At 34.6% G+C, this 19,162-nt stretch overlaps 1 protein-coding gene and 2 pseudogenes across 1 annotated transcript; all 3 read left to right on the top strand.

Annotated features, from left to right (window-relative positions):
• LOC148697077 (SNF1-related protein kinase regulatory subunit gamma-1-like) overlaps positions 1 to 16,805 on the top strand; it is a 72,567-nt pseudogene extending 55,762 nt beyond the window's left edge.
• LOC137744309 (uncharacterized) lies at positions 3,363 to 4,667 on the top strand. The gene is made up of 3 exons (XM_088694836.1): positions 3,363 to 3,451; positions 3,559 to 3,975; positions 4,067 to 4,667. The coding sequence occupies exons 1-3, from the start codon at positions 3,378 to 3,380 to the stop codon at positions 4,665 to 4,667; spliced, it is 1,092 nt and encodes a 363-aa protein (XP_088550962.1). The 5' UTR covers positions 3,363 to 3,377.
• A 926-nt stretch (positions 16,806 to 17,731) lies between the features above and the next one.
• Positions 17,732 to 18,676, top strand: LOC148697079 (uncharacterized; annotated as a pseudogene).
• The last annotated feature ends 486 nt before the right edge of the window (positions 18,677 to 19,162 follow it).

Below are 19,162 nucleotides of genomic sequence, written 5' to 3' on the forward strand. Positions count from 1 at the left end.
TGCAGTCATTTCTCTTTGAATTTATAGGGTTTATATGCTAGAAAGGGATGGATGGTAAGCAAGTTTACACGAGGGAATCGATACTACAACACTAAGGGAGGTAGCAGAGATTTTATACTAGACCAGAGATAGCTTTTTCAGAGAACTATTGCTAAAAAGAACTGAATTTGGGTTGATTTCAGCTTTTGGAGGCAAATCTAGCTTGAGAGCGGAGTTTGTATGTTTTTTTGTTTGATTGGTTGAGTGTCCTTGTCCCTGTTGTCTCTTCTTCGTTTTATAGGCAGTTTGGCCCAACTGTTGTAACTTTTGCTCTTGCCCGAAAGCACTTAAAGGGTAGTGAGTCACCAACTTTTTACTAGCAATGTCACTGGAAAATGTTCTTTGGCTAAGAGTAGGCTAGTGTTCATCACTTGTCATTTCAATTATAGACATGCGGCTTGTGTCTTAGCTAAGAAGGCCTCAATTTGCTTCTGGGCTCGATGTTGGGTTTTGGGTAAGTCTTCCTTTAATTTGGCATCCTTGGGCTTTCCTTCATTTAAGACAAATATTCAAATATTAACCCAAACAATTACATCATCTCATAATTATATGAATCAAAACTTAAAACTTTTCACTTACTGCTAATGACTCTTGTAATATTTGCTATAATTAAAAAAATAAATTGTACCACAAGACCCAAGTCTTTAGTTACAGATGCCAGATGGCGAGACATGACATATATGGTGTTTAACGACAGAAACTAAGACGAGATGACCTACACTTTGGACATCTGTTCAACGCATGAAACTGGGAGGCATTTGAGGATCAGGAACTGAACAGCTCAAGCAAACAAACAAATTTACAGTTGAAACTTAGAACAGATAAAGAAATTAAGAAGATGCAGCAAATAAAGGATGTAATGGAAAAATCAGAAGGTGGAGTGGCGCAGAAGAAAGAGAGCCTCGTCTCCAACCTAAAACTCAAGCAAACAACCAAGAAATTGATACTTTTGTTTTGGTTTTCTTCAAAAACCTACGATGCATGGACACGGGAGAAATCCATCGTATCCTGTATCTGACACGCTGAGGATACAGATACGCGCCCGATACGTATCGGAATGAAGAGATACGTTTAGGATTGATAAGATACGCATATCATATTGTCCAGATACCAATATCCTACTTTTCGGATACGTTTGAAACTAAAATAGGAGGATAATCAGAAGAAAAATAAAAAATAATCACAATAAATTTGCACAAAATTGTGATTGATCGAAGCTAGCTAACTGAAATCACTCTAAAACCAGAGGATAATTAGAAAAAATAAAATACAATTCGGATTTACCTCTCTAACCTCATAACATAAATCACTCTGCTTGGGAGACTTTCACGAATCAGACTGTCATTTGCAACTGTTCCGTCGTCTTCATCTGCAACTGCGCCGTCGTCTCCATCTTCTCCGTCTACAAGTGCTCCGTCGTCTCCTTCTTCTTTGTCTGCAACTCCTGGCGAGTGAGTACTGAGTACTGAAACTAAAAGCTTAACTGATTATAAAATATAAAGCCTTTTGCAACTTTGCTTTTCCGAAAGTCGAAACCAATATTATTATATTCGTACCACTAACCACAATAATATATTGTAATACCCATACCACTATCCACAATAATATATTATAATACCCATACCACTACCCTATAGTCCATTTGAATCTGATGAAACTTGTTGCTTTTTTGTTTTTAACTTTTTGTATTATTATAATATTCTTGTATTTTGCATATTATAATATATTATTGTGTAGTAGTATGACTATTTAGATTCTAATAATTTTATGTATATGCTTTAATGATGTGTTTTTTTTTTTTTTTTTTTTATGTATATGCTTATAGTCCATTCGAATCTGATGAAACTTGTTGCTTTTCTGTTTTTAACTTTTTGTATTATTATAATATTCTTGTATTTTGCATATTATAATATATTATTGTGTAGTAGTATGACTATTTAGATTCTAATAATTTTATGTATATGCTTTAATGATGTTTTTTTTTTTTTTTTTTTTTTTTTTTTTTTTTTTTTATGTATATGCTTATAGTCCATTCGAATCTGATGAAACTTGTTGCTTTTCTGTTTTTAACTTTTTGTATTATTATAATATTCTTGTATTTTGCATATTATAATATATTATTGTGTAGTGGTATGAATATTTAGATTCTAATAATTTTATGCATATGCTTTCATGATGTGTTTTTTTATGTATGTGCTTTCATGATGGATTAACTCTTACTGTTAACTCTTACTGTTTATAACTTTATATGTTTGTTGATTTAGGAAAATGAATCATCCTGATAATCATGCGAATGATAATACTAATCTGGATGATAATGCTAATCCGGATGAGATTGTTGAAAATTATCACACTTCGTTGTGGAAGTATGTCAAAAAGCTCGAAAAAAGTGGGAAATAAAGGAGGAGGAAATACTGAATTTAAATGCAATTATTGTCAAAAAACTTATAAAGGATCCTACCCTAGGGTCAAGTATCATTTGTTAAAAATGGCTGGAAACGGGATCGCGCCTTGCAGCAAGGTTACTAATGAAAATCTTGCAGAAATGAAAAAGTTAATTCGAGAGTGTGAATATAAGCTGAAGAGTTCTGCTCTTAAGAATGTGTCTTTGCCCAATACTGGTTCTTTTTGTTATGATCTACCTGAAGTGAATCTTGATCCAAAGAAGAGAAAAGGAACAAGTGGGCCGCTCAGTAAAGCTTTTAACAAGGAAGCTCGAGATCAATGTGATGCCGAGGTTGCAAGGATGTTTTATACAGGTGGCTTATCATTTAACCTTGCAAGAAATCCGCACTATCGAAACTCATATGTTCGTGTTTCTACACTTCCAGGGTATGTTCCACCAGGTTACAATGCACTAAGAACCACTCTTCTGCAACAAGAGAAAAGTCACATTGAGCAATGCCTCCAACCAATCGAGCGCACATGGAGCACTAAAGGTGTAAGTTTGTGCAGTGATGGGTGGACAGATGCACAAAGGAGACCACTAATTAATATTATGGCAACTTGTGAAAGCGGGCCTATGTTCTTGAGGGCAATTAATTGTGAAGGTGAATATAAAGACAAGCATTGTGTTGCCAACTTTCTCACAGAAGCTATCAAAAATTGGTCATGAAAATATTGTTCAAGTGATCACTGACAATGCTCCTGTCTGTAAAGTTGTTGGGTTACTTATTGAGGCTCACTATCCCCATATCTTTTGGACACCTTGTGTTGTTCACACTCTTAATCTTGCTTTGAAGAGCATATGCTCTCCGAAACAAACAGATGTTTAGTATGATGACTGCAATTGGATTTCAACTATTGCTAGTGATGTTTGGTCCGTAAAAAAATTTATTATGAACCATAGCATGAGATTGTTCATGTTTAATGAACATTGCAAACTAAAGTTGCTCTCCATTGCCGAAACAAGGTTTTTTTTTCTCCACTTTTTTTTTGTTTTTTTTTTTTTTTTTTTTTGTTTTTTTTTTTTTTTTTTCTTATTCAATTATGAGCTATCCTAATTTTAAAAAATTTCAGATTTGCTTCCACACTTGTGATGCTGAGAAGATTTAAGGAAGTCAAGAAAGGTTTACAACAAATGGTGATTAGCCCGAATTGGGCTTTGTACAAAGAAGATCATTTGGTTAAAGCAATGTCGGTGAAGCCAAAAATATTGGATGAGTACTTTTGGGAGAAGATTGATTATATTCTTTTCTTTACAGCTCCAATATATGAGGTTATTAGAATGGCTGACACAGATAAACCTTGTCTTCACTTTGTGTATGAGTGGTGGGATACTATGATTGAAAAGGTGAAAGCTGCTATCTACAAGAATGAGCGCAAGGCATTACATGAAAAAAGCAGCTTTTTTGATGTGGTGTATCGCATTTTATTGGAGCGATGGACTAAAAGTAGCACACCACTTCATTGTTTGGCACATTCATTAAATCCAAGGTAATGATTTTGCTAATATCCTTATAAACTCTTATAAATTAATCTTTAGCTTTATGATTATATTTTTAAAGTGCTATTTCTTTTATTTTAGGTATTATAGTTCAGAATGGCTCCAAGAAGACCCTAGTCGGGTTGTTCCACACCGAGATGTTGAGCTTACAACTGAAAGGAAAAAGTGCTTTGAGAGACACCTTTCCAATGAGGAAATTAGAAGAAGTATCAATGTGGAGTATGCCTCTTTCTCTATGTGCTTGAATGACTTTGGAGTTATTGATTCTATGAATGATAGGTTTCATTTGGAACCAGTGATGTGGTGGATTGTCCATGGAGCTTCTACACCTAGTCTCCAATCCATAGCGTTGAAGCTACTTGGACAACCTTGTTCCTCCTCTTGTTGTGAAAGAAATTGGAGCACTTATAGTTTTATTCACTCTCTAAGAAGGAACAAGATTACACCACAAAGAGCCGAGGATTTGGTATTTGTGCATAATAATCTTCGTCTTTTATCAAGGAATAGCTCAACCTACAAAGAAGGTATTACTCAATTGTGGGATGTTGGAGGAGATGACTTTGAAAACTTGGGTGAAGAAAGTGTCGGGATGCTTGATATTGCTAACCTTTCACTTGATGAACCGTCATTGGAGACTACTTTGATTACTGAAGGAGACATCATGAACGTGGAAGTTGAATGAGACTTTTTTTTTTTTTTTTAATTTTAATTTCGTTTGGATGATCTTTTTACTTTTTCAAGTTTTAAGACTAATTGCTTGTTGGATGAACTATCTTTCTAAATATTTAGAGTTTATTGAAATAAATTTGAATGCTTATTTTATAATGTTTTAAATATATATATATATATATATATATATATTTATATTTTTTTAATTGCCTTATCCTTGACGTATCGTGTCCTCGTTTTTAGAAATTTCACGTATTCCCGTGTCGTATCCCCGTATCTGTGTACGTGTCCATGCATCATAGTCAAAAACCCATTTTGAAAATGACATTTTTCCTTTCAATTTACTTTTTATAATAAATTCTGAACCATTATAATCTACGAGATAAGCATGGATACGCTAAGTGCATAGGGCATTCCTCTTGTAATTCACTCACTGCGTCCTACATTCAAAATCTCCTTAAAGTAGTAATATGGCTCGTAAGAAAAATTATGAAACTCGAACTTGGTGCAATGGGCGATGACAAATTGTTTTGGCAAACTAACATCACTCATGTCAGCTGCCTTCTATCATTTTAAGATTTTTTTAGCTTGACCTCACTCTTTAAGATGTTCTGTGTTACATGTGTGCAAAGTTTTGGAATTGAAAACTGGGGCTAGTGTAAGAGATGCAATTCATTTGTTGTACGAGAAGAATGTGTGTGGTGCACCAATTGCAGACACTACCTCAGGAAGCTTTTCGGATCCATACATCGGTTTCATTGATTTTGCAAGCATGGTTCTTTGGTTTCTGGAGGTAAGGAATTTAATTTCGAGGAATGCGAAAAACTGGGGAACCGGAGCAAAGAAACGGAAGCTGAATCGGTCGGCAAGTATGGTGTTTTTGACGTGCTTGAACAGCATCCTCACATTGGCCAAACTAAGGTTGGGTTCACTAAATTGTAATTTTATTTCAATCCTCCCACTCTTAGATTACACATGTGTTCCATTTTTCTGCTGCCCTCTTCTTGTAGCGCACATTTTCTTCTCGCCTAGTCTTAAACCACAATCATGGATTATGTAACCAATGTAACCAATGAGCCTAGGGCTACAAATGACAGGAAAATCACGCCACCAATTGTGTGTAAGATTAATATAAACAACGAGAGAGGAAGTACGAAAGATTGACAAACTTAGAGATTGAGGCTTGCATAAATGCAACGTCTTAAAGACAAAAATTTATTTGTGCAATTATTAGAAAAAAAAATTAGCGATTTCCATAAAGCCTAGGGCTTTAGCGTTTGGCAGTAAAAGATGTTGCAATTTGACGCTATCCTAGTCCTCTTCTTGAAGAAATAAGGTAAGTGCATAAATGTGATGCAACTAAGGCACGAAACATTTCAATCACCATGGAAAGATTTGATTTGATCATTTGGGCTAGATGACGTGTCGTAGATTGTACGTTTAGCATACAAAACAACAAAGAGTTAAGGGAACTGTTGGTGATGATTAAGATAAATTAGTGCATACGTATCTTAGTTTCTTGTGAGATCTTAGTCTCTATCTTTTGGTAAGGTTGAAATTAATTTGAGATCTAACGTGTATTGTGGCTGTGAGTTTAGTTGTTAAACTGAATGTCTATTTCCTAGCATATGGATGTACACTCCTGTTAACTAATGGCAGTGCATCTCCTTTAGGAAAAAAATCAAGAGAGATTATTTATATCATTATGTGGCCAAGAACTTGTCTCCATGATTTATGATAGTATGACTGTTCATTCATGAGAAATTATGTGCGATAATTAGGCATGATATAATATTCTTTGTATGCTTTTATGTTTAAAGACTATGTAATCCGGGTGTGCCATGCCTGTTCATTGACACCAAATCGGCACATGCATATCCTTACATTTAAAATATTCCTCATATGAGGCATGACATTTTTGCAACTGAAAAAACTGATTTGTTCTGTCTGATATATTTCAAAGTTATGAAGTTATGAATGTTTCTTTCATCTGATATTGTGATGGGGACAGAAGACCTATGGTCGCATCTCGTTAAACGAGTGCATGTTTTCCCAACCATCTTGTAGAAAGTGATTCTTGTAGAGAACCGAACTAATAAGCCATATCAATTTATGAGAATATTCCATTATTTAAAAAGGGTGCCTTTACTTTATATCATGAAAGTCATGTCTTGATCCATATAGGAAGATGCAAACCGCTGCATACATGGGAATTGACGAAGCCATGATAGGGCTGGATATTCCAGACTGATTTTCCTACTTCAATGAGTTATAGATATTCTAAAAGTACTTTTGAGGACTTGGTATTATAAATCTATTCTCGTACTAATTATAATTTCATAAGATGGAATGTGCACACTATAAAAAATAGTCAACCTAGCGGATTTAATTATTAAAGGTTAGATTAGAGAAGTAAGTTGATCATTGAGGGGAAGAGGCTAAGGCCAACAAAATCAATGAATCAGTTGGGCATAAACCTAACTTAGTTAATTGGACATTCCATAGTCTAAGTTCAATAGACAAATTGGTTAGGCATGATTCAAATAAGTTCACACACTATGTACCTTATTCCTGTGGCGAAAGAAGTGTGTTGTCTCCAAAAGGGATAGGGTGTATATTTATACATAATGACATTGATGTCTCATAAAAAAGAGGAATAAAACAAACTATTCTCAATCAATGGTCACCTATTTTAGAGTAGAAGTGGGGTCGCTTCTATGAGAATGAGATCACTAAATTCTCTGATGCTCTCATGAATTCAAGATTCGTTTAGGACCAAAATGAACGCATCCTTATGAACCATAATATATTAGGATATGACTTGTGTGTTGCTTATTTTCTTGGTTTATTACACATGGTGAATAGTTCAATGTCTTCTATACATTGTGTCACTAGTAAATCTGATAAGTATTCACCAGGAAAGGCTCAAGTCCAAAACACACCCTCTCGATGCATCTCTTGTCCGCTTGTATTCTCAAATTTTTCCTAATTTTTCATTCATGTGAGGATTGTTGGAAATATATATTATAAAATTATTATTATAATTTGTAATTTAATATTTGATTGAAAAATTGTTGTAACCGTGAGTTGTTTGAATTCAATAGGTACATGCATCTTTTCCAAAGGGACCGTTGTATATACTACTAGTCAAATGATGTCTATTTATAGATGAAAAGTCACACGTGTTTTATAAGCAGTACTTGGGTTTTATATAAACCAATGTATTAATTATAATTCGCTAGATAGCCCCGCCTAGGTAAGGCGTCCCATAGATAGCCCCGCCTAAGCATGAGACGAAGCCTCACGGTACTTAAAATTTTAATATATGTTATATATATAATTATATTTATAAAATATAATACTTTGTAAAATAAATATTGATATTGGTACCAGGTGGAATAACCTGTGTATAAAAATTATAATCCGCTAGATTGACTAGTCAATCCCGCTAGTCAACTAAGATAGATTTGTTAGTCAATAAATCTAAGATTCAAATACCAATTTTAGTTTCCAAAAACTACCTAGTCTTCAAGGTTGTAGTTTGTTGCAAGTTATCAATGTGTCAAGTGAGCATAACAATGAACACATACCATTTAGATGTTCAACATATATATATACCATGTATGTGTGTGTGGGATGTGTGACACAATAAACATAACTTGAACTCAATAAACGTAACTTGAACACAAGATATTTTTGGCCAGAAAAACCCACTTTTGGGTTAAAAAACCGGGAACTCTCCACTGAGTCTAATCCACTAGTGTTAACAAAGATTCATACAAAGATCGCACAAGCTCAATTCCTAGATGCCTATCTATAGAACATCTTTATCTTTGTGCAACCTTGCCTTACACGAGACAGTTTCCTTCAGTCTTAACGAAGTGGCAGCTCCTCCTGAGCTCATCACCTTATGGTACCGAGATCAACATGATCAATGATATGATATGATTTTATGATGTGCACATGAAATATGGATTCAAATGACCAGTCAGATTTTCTAGTCAAACTGTTGAAGGAAGAATCTAATGTGAATCCAAAAGCTTGGTCTAAAACGAATTTAAAGCTTAAGAACCAGACCAGGACTTAAATACAAACCTTAAAACAATGCAAGCCTAATATATAATGATTGGGTGTTTAATGCATGAGGAAGGTTTGACAGCTAGGGTTTCATAAATTGAGAAGATGCAAGCTCAAAGCCTTAAAGCAACTCACTTTCTCTAACAAATAAATTCTAAATCCCCAAGTTGACAATTGAAACCCTAGAGACAAATATACCGAAGGAAATCTGATTTTCCATCAGCCAACTTGTCCCTAGGACACTTCTCGGCTGCAAAAGAGATCTATAGAGATTAATGGCTAGATTCTGACTACCATCAGAAAGGCGTCAATCAGTCCATGTGGGTTGTCTTAATCTGTGTGCCTAGACAGCTGTAAGTCAGGGCGTAATATGGACTAGACAATTAAACTAGACAGAATGCAACACAACTATAAATATGAAATGCACATGCAAGAACAAACCTTTGAGTTGAAATGTGCCACTTCTTGAACATTTACTCTAGCAACAACAACCCATAATCTGAGTATATTCTAAAGCTAGATTGAGTATGTGTGATGGTTCAATTACAATATTTGACAAGTAAAGCCAAACACTTAAGACTAGACTTTATAAATATAATTATAACTAAATCAATAATAATATCATCTTCTTCATTACTAAGTCTAGTTGTACTTAGAAACTATGCCATAAAGTCTTAAAATGTTGTAATTATTTATTTTATTGTAAACAATAATAGAGAACTTTAACAAAAATAAGGGTGAGTGGCCACAATTATAGGGGATTTGAAAGAAAATAAAGGTTGAATGTCACAATTATAGAGAAATTCAAAAGGAAATAAAGGTTGAGTGAAGAAATTATAGGGAATTTAAAATGAAAAGTGGAGCCATTATAAGGAATTTAAAAGGAAATCGATGTTAAAATGTATAGATGTCTTTTGAGATTTTTAGGTCTATAAAATAGATCAAATGTATAAAAAGTACGAAAAAATTCTTGGTAAATTACACAAAACTACCTCAACTATTGGTCATTAACAGTTTCATACCTCATCTTTAAAAGTTTCAATGTCATACCGTATCTTCGAACTTGTTGCAATGTCATACCTTCCGTCAGTTGTCTGTCAATTCCTTTGTTAAGTGTTGACGTGGCTTGTGACGTGGCGCACTTTCTATTAAAAAACTAAAAAAATATTATTAAAAACTAAAAAAAATCATTTAATATTTTTTTAAATATTAAAATAATAATTAATTAAAGAAAAGTTATTAAAATAAAATAAACCACCCCATGTTCATCTTCCCCCCCCCCCCCAACCCCCTGCAACCCAGAAAGAAAGAAAGAAAGAAGAAGAAGAAGAAGAACAATAACAACAACAACAAAACAAAAAAGAAAAAAAAAAACGCCATCTTCATCTTCCCTGACCCCCCATTCCTTGCAACCCACCTCTTTCTTCCCCTCCTGTTTTCCCCTTCTCTCCTCCTCCACACCCACCTTCTTCCCTCCTCTACACATCCCACTCATTAAATCCACACCATTCCCCCCATTTTCTCCATGCCCAATTTCTCCACCAGCGAAATCAACGGAAGACGGGATTTGGATTGCAGGGAAAGGGGGGGGTCAGGGAAGATGAAGATGGTTTTTTTTTTTTTTTTTTTTTCTTTTTTTTTGTTCTAGGTTGCAGGCAGTGGGTGCGAGGGTGGGTGCGGCGGAGGAGGGAAGGAGAAGACAGGAGGAGGAAGAAAGGGGTGGGTTGCAGGGAAAGGGGGTCAGGGAAGATGAAGATGAGTTTTTTTTTTTTTTTTTTTTTTTTTTTTTTTTCCTTCTTCTTTTTCTTTCTTTCTGGGTTGCAGGGGGTGGGGGGGGGGGGGGGGTGGGGAAGACGAACGTGGGGTGGTTTTTTTATTTTTTTTAAGAACTTTTCTTTAATTAATTATTATTTTAATATTTTAAAAACATTAATGATTTTTTTTTTTTTTTAGTTTTTAATAATATTTTATTAGTTTTTTAATAGAAAGTGTACCATGTCACAAGCCACGTCAGCATTTAGCGGAGGAATTGACAGACAACTAACGGAAGGTATGACATTGCAACAAATTCAAAGATACGGTATGTCATTGAAACTTTTTAAAGACGAGGTATGAAACTGTTAATGACCCAATAGTTGAGGTAGTTCTGTGTAATTTACCCATGCTTATCTTTTAGCTTTTTAATATATATAAAATAATATAAAAAACAAAAACTTACAAAAAAGAATACTAAAAGAATATGCTGATAAAACCTATCAGGTAAGAGAAAAAAAAAATTTTAAAAAGAGAAAAATCAACCCCAAAAGTTCACGTCTTCTTCGTCTTCTCCAAACTCTCTGCAACTCAAGAAAAAACCCAAATCTCAGCCATATTTTTTTCCAAATTTTGTCAACTTTTAAACAAGGTGACGCCCAATCGAACACCCTAAGGCGCGCCCTGACGAAGGTAGGCGAGTTTTTCACCCACTCCCTTAAAATAGAGGCGAAATGGCTGCCCCCCCCCCCCCCCCCCCCACCTCCAAGGCCGCCTAGGTGCGGCTTGAGACGAGGCTTTTAAAACATTGATATAAACTCATGAAACTATTGTCATTTACGCATAGAAAATTAGAGTTAATTCATACTCATGAGAAATAGGGTCTCTCCACTTTGTCTATCTCATTCTTCATTTGTCAAATTTCAAATCATGTCTTGAGAATACGGGAATAAATAAAGTGTGCTAGAGTCCAAATATTGCGGTGCTTTGATTTCAGATTATAAAGTGTTGAATCCTGAGAGACGGACGCCTAACGAACTGCAAGCAGGAGGGCATGGGCGAAATTATGTCGGACGTTGCAGTTATGCAAGCTTCAATCTCTAAGTTTGTCAAATTTTCTTACTCTCTCTAGTTTTTATTAATCTTATATACCCAATTGTTGTGATTTTTTTTATTGAAAATATGACTTTAGTCCCTGAATTACATAAAACCCGATATGGTCTTTTTACCTAAATAAAACCCAGGGACTAGCCTCCACATAAGCAAATTCATTAACTGGGTTTGACTTCACGCATTTTTCTTTTTTCAGATGACTAGAATACCCCTAATTACAATTTTAACTCTAATTATGCAGATTTTAAGGGAGGGATTAATGATTCTAAAAGGGAATTGTTATTAGCCCTCCAAAAATCTCATTCTACACTCCAAACTTTCTATAATAGGAAGGAAAAATACACTTGTGAGGGGTGTAGAATGAGATTTTTGGAGTGCCAATAACACTTCCCTTCTAAACAATGCATTAATGTTTAGATTTGTTGCATAGTATAAAAATTAGAGATTGATGCTTATGTCAAAAATAAAAATAAAAATAAACATTAATGCTATACTTTTGTAAACACGAATATTCCTACGATGAATGAAACAAGAACAGGTGTACAAAATAATATTTTGTAGGTTACAATCTCTTTTACAATTTGATAGTCTGATTCTATCTTCGTAAGTGTAGATCTGTGGATGGGCTGTTGATCCAAAGGGTCGTCGGGGCTTGATCTAGGGATGAATAGTTGTGCGGATTTGTTGATGTTGATTCAAAGGGCCGTTGGGACTTGATCTTAGGATTAACGATTGATGAACGGATCTTTAAGGGCTTTTGGGCTTGATCTTGAAGAACGGGTGTGTGGATTTGTTAATGTTGTTTATCCAAAGGGTCGTTGGGGCTTGATCTTAGGATGAACAGATGATGAACGATGAACACTTTCTTCAAGGGCCATTGGGGCTTGATCTTGAAGGAGGATTTGACAAAGAATGTAGAGGGCTTTCTTGATCCTTCGGGGTTTGCTTGAGAGCTTTGGAGTTTCAAAGTTTCAAAGTTTTGGTGTGATGTGAATTGGTGAAGTGAAATGAATGAAATTGGCTTCTATTTATAGACTTTTTCAAGGCCTAATTTTGAATATAATATTCAGATTAAATAAATCATTTCTGCTAGGTGTTGACACATGTCCTATTTGATGACTTTTCTGATTTTGTTCGATGTTTTGTTGAGTTTCATGATACGTGTAAAATTTATGTGATACGTGAACGTTGAAATTTTAATTATTGGTCAACATTTATTTCACCGAAATTTCGATGTCTACAACTTTTCTTAAGACTCGTGATTGTTTATCACTTACCAAATAAAAATTTGAAAGGGCACTATAAAAATATTTTATATAAAATAGGGAATTGTTATTAGCACTCCAAAAACCTCATTCTACACTCAAAATTTTCTACATTAGGAAAGAAAAATACACTTGTGAGGAGTGTAGAATGAGATTTTTAGAGTGCCAATAACACTTCCCTAAACATATAGGTAAATTATTTAAACATATGTATTATCATAAAATTTGCTTAGTTTATGTAATAATACATGTAAAATATCTAAAGGAATGCTATTTCATTCAAAATTAATTCACTTATATTTTAAATTACAATATAGGTAAAATATGTGCACATATGTATTAGTAATAAAATGTGTCATCCACAAAATAAAGGAATGTAATTTGATTAAAAAGTAATGTATCCACTACTTTTTGTTTATTGAATTTTAATTTACATTTTTTTTTATCAAAATAATGTATCTACAATATAATTTTTGCAAATATAATGTATCTACTACTTTTTGTTTATGAATTTTAATTTACCTATTTTTTTTTACCAAAATAATGTATCTGCAATTTACCTATTGTTTGATTCAAAATAATGTATCTACTACTTTTTGTTTATGCATTTTAATTTACCTATTGTTTCTTTTACCAAAATAATGTGTCTACAATATAATTTACCTATTGTTTTATAATTGGAACAAATTAATTTACCTACCTGTAACAAGAAGAAATGTAACATCCCAAATTGACCAACGAAGAGGGAGTGATGTGTCTTATATATACATGCCCACCTCCTATAGCACGAGGCATTTTGGGAACTCACTAGCTTTGGATTCCATCGGAACTCCGAAGTTAAGCGAGTTCAGGTGAGAGCATTCCCATGATGGGTGACCCATTGGGAAGTTCTCATGTAAGTTCCCAGAAACAAAACCATGAGGGCGTGGTTGGGGCCCAAAGTGGACAATATCATATTACAGCGAAGCTAGTCTAGGATGTGACAAGAAATGTAGTTTGATGCATAATATTAAAAAAAAAAAATATGTTACACCTACGTGTATACAACAATCAAAATGCGCCTAACATATACAACAATACATAAAAAATAATTTGCCTGCAAGTTGGAGAAATTTTAGATGATTCAAAATATATTATATAATTTTTTTTAATAATTAGAATAAATTAATTTACCGTCCAATTAATACGGATATAATTAATGCAAACTATACCACAAACAATGGTAAATTTGTGGTATGATATGAACACAATTAATGCAATACAACCGTTTATGTTATTTTACTTTTTCTGTTACTTTTAATTTGGCATAAATTTAAAGATTTGGAAAATGGAAGAGAAAGTATGAATGGCATGGGTGTAAATACATTATACTAGTAGGTCAATAGTACTCTGATGTGGCTACAAATTTTAAATTTGGATTTTTATTAGAGGTTTAAAGATAAATGGGTTTTTATCTAGAAATCATGAGTTGTATGGGCCAATATCTAAAGCATCCTAATATGATTATTATCATTGGAATTCTATTATTATTCTCATATTTTCTTAAATCGCTCCAACAGTAGTTTGGAACTTTGAAGTGATACTTTATACACATTGTATTTTCTTAAATTGCTCCAACAGTAGTTTAGAAGTTTGAAGTGATACTTTTATACACATTGTTTTAACATTCTTTTATGAGCACTTATTTAATTCTAACAGATGGGCGAGCTAGCTAATTCGTTTATCTGGGATTCATATTTCCCCGTGCAAGTGGTGCCTATCATAGAGAGAACCAATTCTAAGCTCATTGGTTTTATTTCACAGGTATATCTCTCTAAAATTTGCTTTGTGACTTAAATGGTGCTAGTGAGAAGCCAATATGGTTATCAATTACTTATCAACGGAAGCCAAATTGAGAATCTGTATAAATAACAAGAAATCTTGAGCTTGGACGGTTTTAATTATGGGATGTGCTATCCACACACCATTTTTTACTTCTCACATACCTCTTATTAATTTATGTTCTTTGATTTTATTCAATTCATCCGATCCGACGGCCGAAAATTAAAAGGGTGTGTGAGAAGTAAAAAAGAGTGTGTGGATATCACACTCCTTAATTATTTGAAGTTAACAAAACCAAAATAACTAAAATTCATGATTTATTTATACTTGGATATATAGCATGGAGTTCTGCATTTGCTGCTTCAATCAAGTGGTTTGGAGTAGTTTGATAGCATTGCTGACAAACCGTTATCAGACTTGTCAGACTTCCAAAATGGTTTTGTTCTTTCAATTATTTTTGTTTTAATGAATCAAGCTATATTAGTTTACATACGAAATTCTCATTTTTATTGCAATTGCATCTTCGCTCATGTTTCCATTAAGGTTTGGTAATGAAAAGCATGTTGTACATGTATATGGAGACCAAAGCCTAGCAGGAGCTCTTCATGTTCTATGGAAAAGCCGAAATGGTGCAGTTGCTGTCACAGATACAAAAACTAAGAAGCTCATTGGTTGCATAAGGAACAGCAACATCTATCTTCTTCTTGAGAATCTTCCTCGCAATATAAAGTAAGTTATATCCATGTTTCAATCACCACCATGTGCCTGCTCCATGTTTACTTGTTACGATACACATACGTGGCTCGAATCTACCTGGCTTTTGGATGCTATCTCCAACTAAACCGTTTTGTGGAATTGGAATCCAGATATAACTTACTTTAAACAAGTAAACATGGAGCAGGCACGTGGTGGTGATTGCTTAATATTTTTCATATGCTGCTTGCTTAATATTTTTCATATCTCATATGCTGCTTGCTTAATATTTTTCCAATACGGGACTAACTAATTAATAAATTATTCATAACATCCTTCTCCTTTCTCCCCTGTCTATGTAGTTCAAAAAAAAAAAAAAAAAACCGTTAAGAAATATGCTTTCATTTGAGTTCGGCTTGATTTGGTACTGAGATGATTCTGAAAAAAGTTGGTATCAAAAAAAGCTGGGAGCTGTTTTTGTGTTTGGTAAACATTTAGCTTCAGCTTTTTTTCACAGTTTTGGGTGAAAAAAAGCTAAAAACAAGAAGCTGCGAAACCCAGCTTTGAAAAACTGGCTTTTTTTCACATCTGTTTTACATAAAAGTTTACCAAACACTATAATACTGCTTTTTTTTTTTCAAAAGCACTTGTACAAAAAAGTTTACCAAACACTCTGCTGCTTTATTTCACAGCTGCTTATTCTCACAACACAGCAGAAGCAACTTTTTTTCAAAGCACAACAATACCAAACCAGCCCTTCGTATTTTCTGGTACGTAGTATACTACAATCTATATATCCAAACGCCAAGGACATACATTGATCATCACTTTGAGTTAATTAGAAGATTCCCATATGGTCATTCCACTTCAGTGTATCATTTGATACGCAACCCTTCAGACACGTAACAGAATATCTTAATTAATGTTCACAAGATTATAGTGCATGGAAAGTTTCCATATTTAACATACATAGTTATCATTCAGTTGCAGTAGTCTAACTGTGGAGCAGTTCATTCACATGGAGACTGATGATCACGAAAAAGGCTCCGATCCAACAATTGAACGAGACCTTGGCGCTCTTCTCTCAGCAGGCTTTCTGCTCCTCAAAAATAGCTTTTCACCGAAAATGGACTCACCGGTCACGAACAAGAAAACCCACACACTGAAGCAAGCCATGAGAAACATGGCAGACGAAGAAAGTAGTTTCAGCTTTTTGGTTGATGATTCAAATCAGGTCACAGCGATGCTCACGTTGAGAGATATGATCATCCACTTTGCTCCACCATGTATAGATTCAAGCTTCCAAGGTGGTGGGTTCTTTGAATCTGCCCTAGAGCAGACTGGATATCATGTTAAAAATGGAACCATAATCTCTGATAAGTGACTTGTGATCGTTGATAGAGATATTGTATTAGTGATTGTACACTTGAGATGTTTGACACTTACCTAAATCTTAGATAGGCAGCTAATTAGTTTGTTAGAATCTTGTGAGTTGTATAAGTACTTCATTCATGTAATAGCTTCCTTACTAAGTAATCAATACAAGAAATATCTTGAACTTTCATCTATCTCTCTCTCTCTCTCTCTCTCTCTCTCTCTAGTTCTCTCTGCAATATCGTTCTTACAAGTTCATAGTATATACATTAACATGGTATTGATCACCATTAAAGCTCACAGCTAAAGCTTCGATCCAAGCCTTCCACATCTCTGATTTCTAGAATTTCATCTTCTCTTCGTCTTCGACTATCGATCACAGTGTTTGGTCGACATCTCTTCGTCTTCTTCGATTCTAGTGTTTTTTTGAATCTCACACATTGCAGATCAAGTTTCTGCTTCTGATTTCTTCGACTAATGTGTTTCTTGCACCCAAAGTGTTTGTTGTGTGTATGTGAGGTAAATTAGCAACTACAAATTGTTGTGTTCTTGATTTTCCAAGGAAAATTGGTTATCTCTTCTCAATTATAGTTGGTTCAATCACCTATAATTGCACTTGTGTCTTCAATTTCTACATCTGTGAATGTTAAACTTGATGATACGAACTATCTGAATTGGCATTTCCAAATGCAATTACTGAAAGTAATGGAGTTATGGGATTTGTGGATGGATCTCATCCCTGTGCACCTCGAACTTCATCTGTGACTAAAGAATCTGGTGTAAATTCCTTGAATTCATCTTCTTCCAGGGATTGTGATGAGTACTTAATTTGGACGATGCATGATAGGGCACTTATGTAGCTTATCATTGCTACATTATCTTCAATAGCTATGTCATGTGCTATTGGCAGCACTAGTTCTAAGGATTTGTGGACTCGATTGAAGAAGCATTCTCCACTGTTTCTAAAACTAGCATATTTTAGATGAAGTCTAACCTTCAAAACATTAAAAAAAGATCTGATTCCATTGCTCAGTACTTGCAAAGGATCAAGGAGGCTAGATACTATCTCTTTACTGCTAGGGTGTACTTTGTTGATGAAGATATTGTCATTCTTGCAGTAAATGGATTACCAGCAGAATATAATACCTTTAGAACTGTTATAAGAGGAAAGGAGAATGTTATTTCATTGAAGAAATTTAGGTCTCAATTGCTTGCTAAGGAAGTCATCATTAAGTCTAATACAAATGCACCGTTTATGACTGTTATGGTGGCTAATCATCCCAATTCTACTCAGAAAGGACCTGGACAATTTGGTTTTATCTCTAGTGGATTTAAGCACTTCAATAACAACAAGAATAAGGACAAGGGTAGGTTCAATAAAAATACTCAAAATTTTCAACCAAAATCATAATGTCCCACTCATACACATGTTTTGCAAACACCATCTCCTGGTGTACTTGGTCATTTTCCAAACCAATACTCCTCCAGCCCTTTTGCTCCACCAATGCTCACTTGTGAGCTGTGCAATGTTGATGGTCACTCTGCAACTTTTTGTGGATCTAAACCCCCAGAGAAACCCAAATGTCAAATTTGTGGCAAGTTTAATCACAACACCTGGTTTTGTTTCTACAACGAGAAAGGTCCCAACTTCATTGATTCTGGTTCTAATTCCCAGTACTCTCAGATGCAGTCTTACTCATCACAAGGATTTTCTCCTCAGTCTCAGTTCTCAGGCAATTAATTTCAAGCTTCCCCTCAACCTATGCAAGCTATTCATATAGTGGTCTCTCAGCCTTCATCACAGACATTATCTCAGTCCACTCCACAAATTTGGTTGACTGATTCAGGTGCAACCAATCATATGACTGCAGATCTTAACAACCTATCTTTGTCATCACCATATCCTTCTAATGAAACAATACAATGACACACCCCGACCTAAATCGAGGCATGTTGGCCGTCACGTGAGGGTGACGTAACCATGTGCACTTTGCGGAAACAGTAATGATATGAAAATGCGAATAAATAAAAACCACTAGTTAACTTACCTTAGACTAGCCTATAAGTACGAGTGAAAATGATTAAAGTAAAAACACACACAACTAGAGCATAGCTATTGAAGTGCAGTCCAGAAGACTAAGTAACAATTATACAAATCATAAAAGAAACCCTACACTGGTGGATGTCTGTCAAAACCGCCGTGAAGTCCTCGTGAGCCACCGACACAAACTTCTATCTAGAACCTGGAGGGGCGCAAAACAGAAAGTGTGAGTGGGCAAAAACAAAACTTTCAAAACCATTTATCTTTTCAAATGTAATAACCCCTTACTGTAAAACCTGTATAAGTTTCCCAGAAATAATACTGTAAACATGTATGAAAACTATACTCAAGAATAACCAAACCATGTGTATG

The sequence above is a fragment of the Pyrus communis genome, chromosome 5, assembly GCF_041283825.1.
Source record: "Pyrus communis isolate YQ-2024b chromosome 5, ASM4128382v1, whole genome shotgun sequence".
Lineage (NCBI taxonomy): Eukaryota > Viridiplantae > Streptophyta > Magnoliopsida > Rosales > Rosaceae > Pyrus > Pyrus communis.

Bases quoted from the DNA above. Each gene is read 5' to 3' on its own strand.
- LOC137744309 (XM_088694836.1), top strand. From the start codon at position 3,378: ATGAACCATAGCATGAGATTGTTCATGTTTAATGAACATTGCAAACTA. The intron at 3,452-3,558 runs GTTTTTTTTTCT...AAAAAATTTCAG, and splicing joins CTCTCCATTGCCGAAACAAG to ATTTGCTTCCACACTTGTGA. The intron at 3,976-4,066 runs GTAATGATTTTG...CTTTTATTTTAG, and splicing joins GCACATTCATTAAATCCAAG to GTATTATAGTTCAGAATGGC.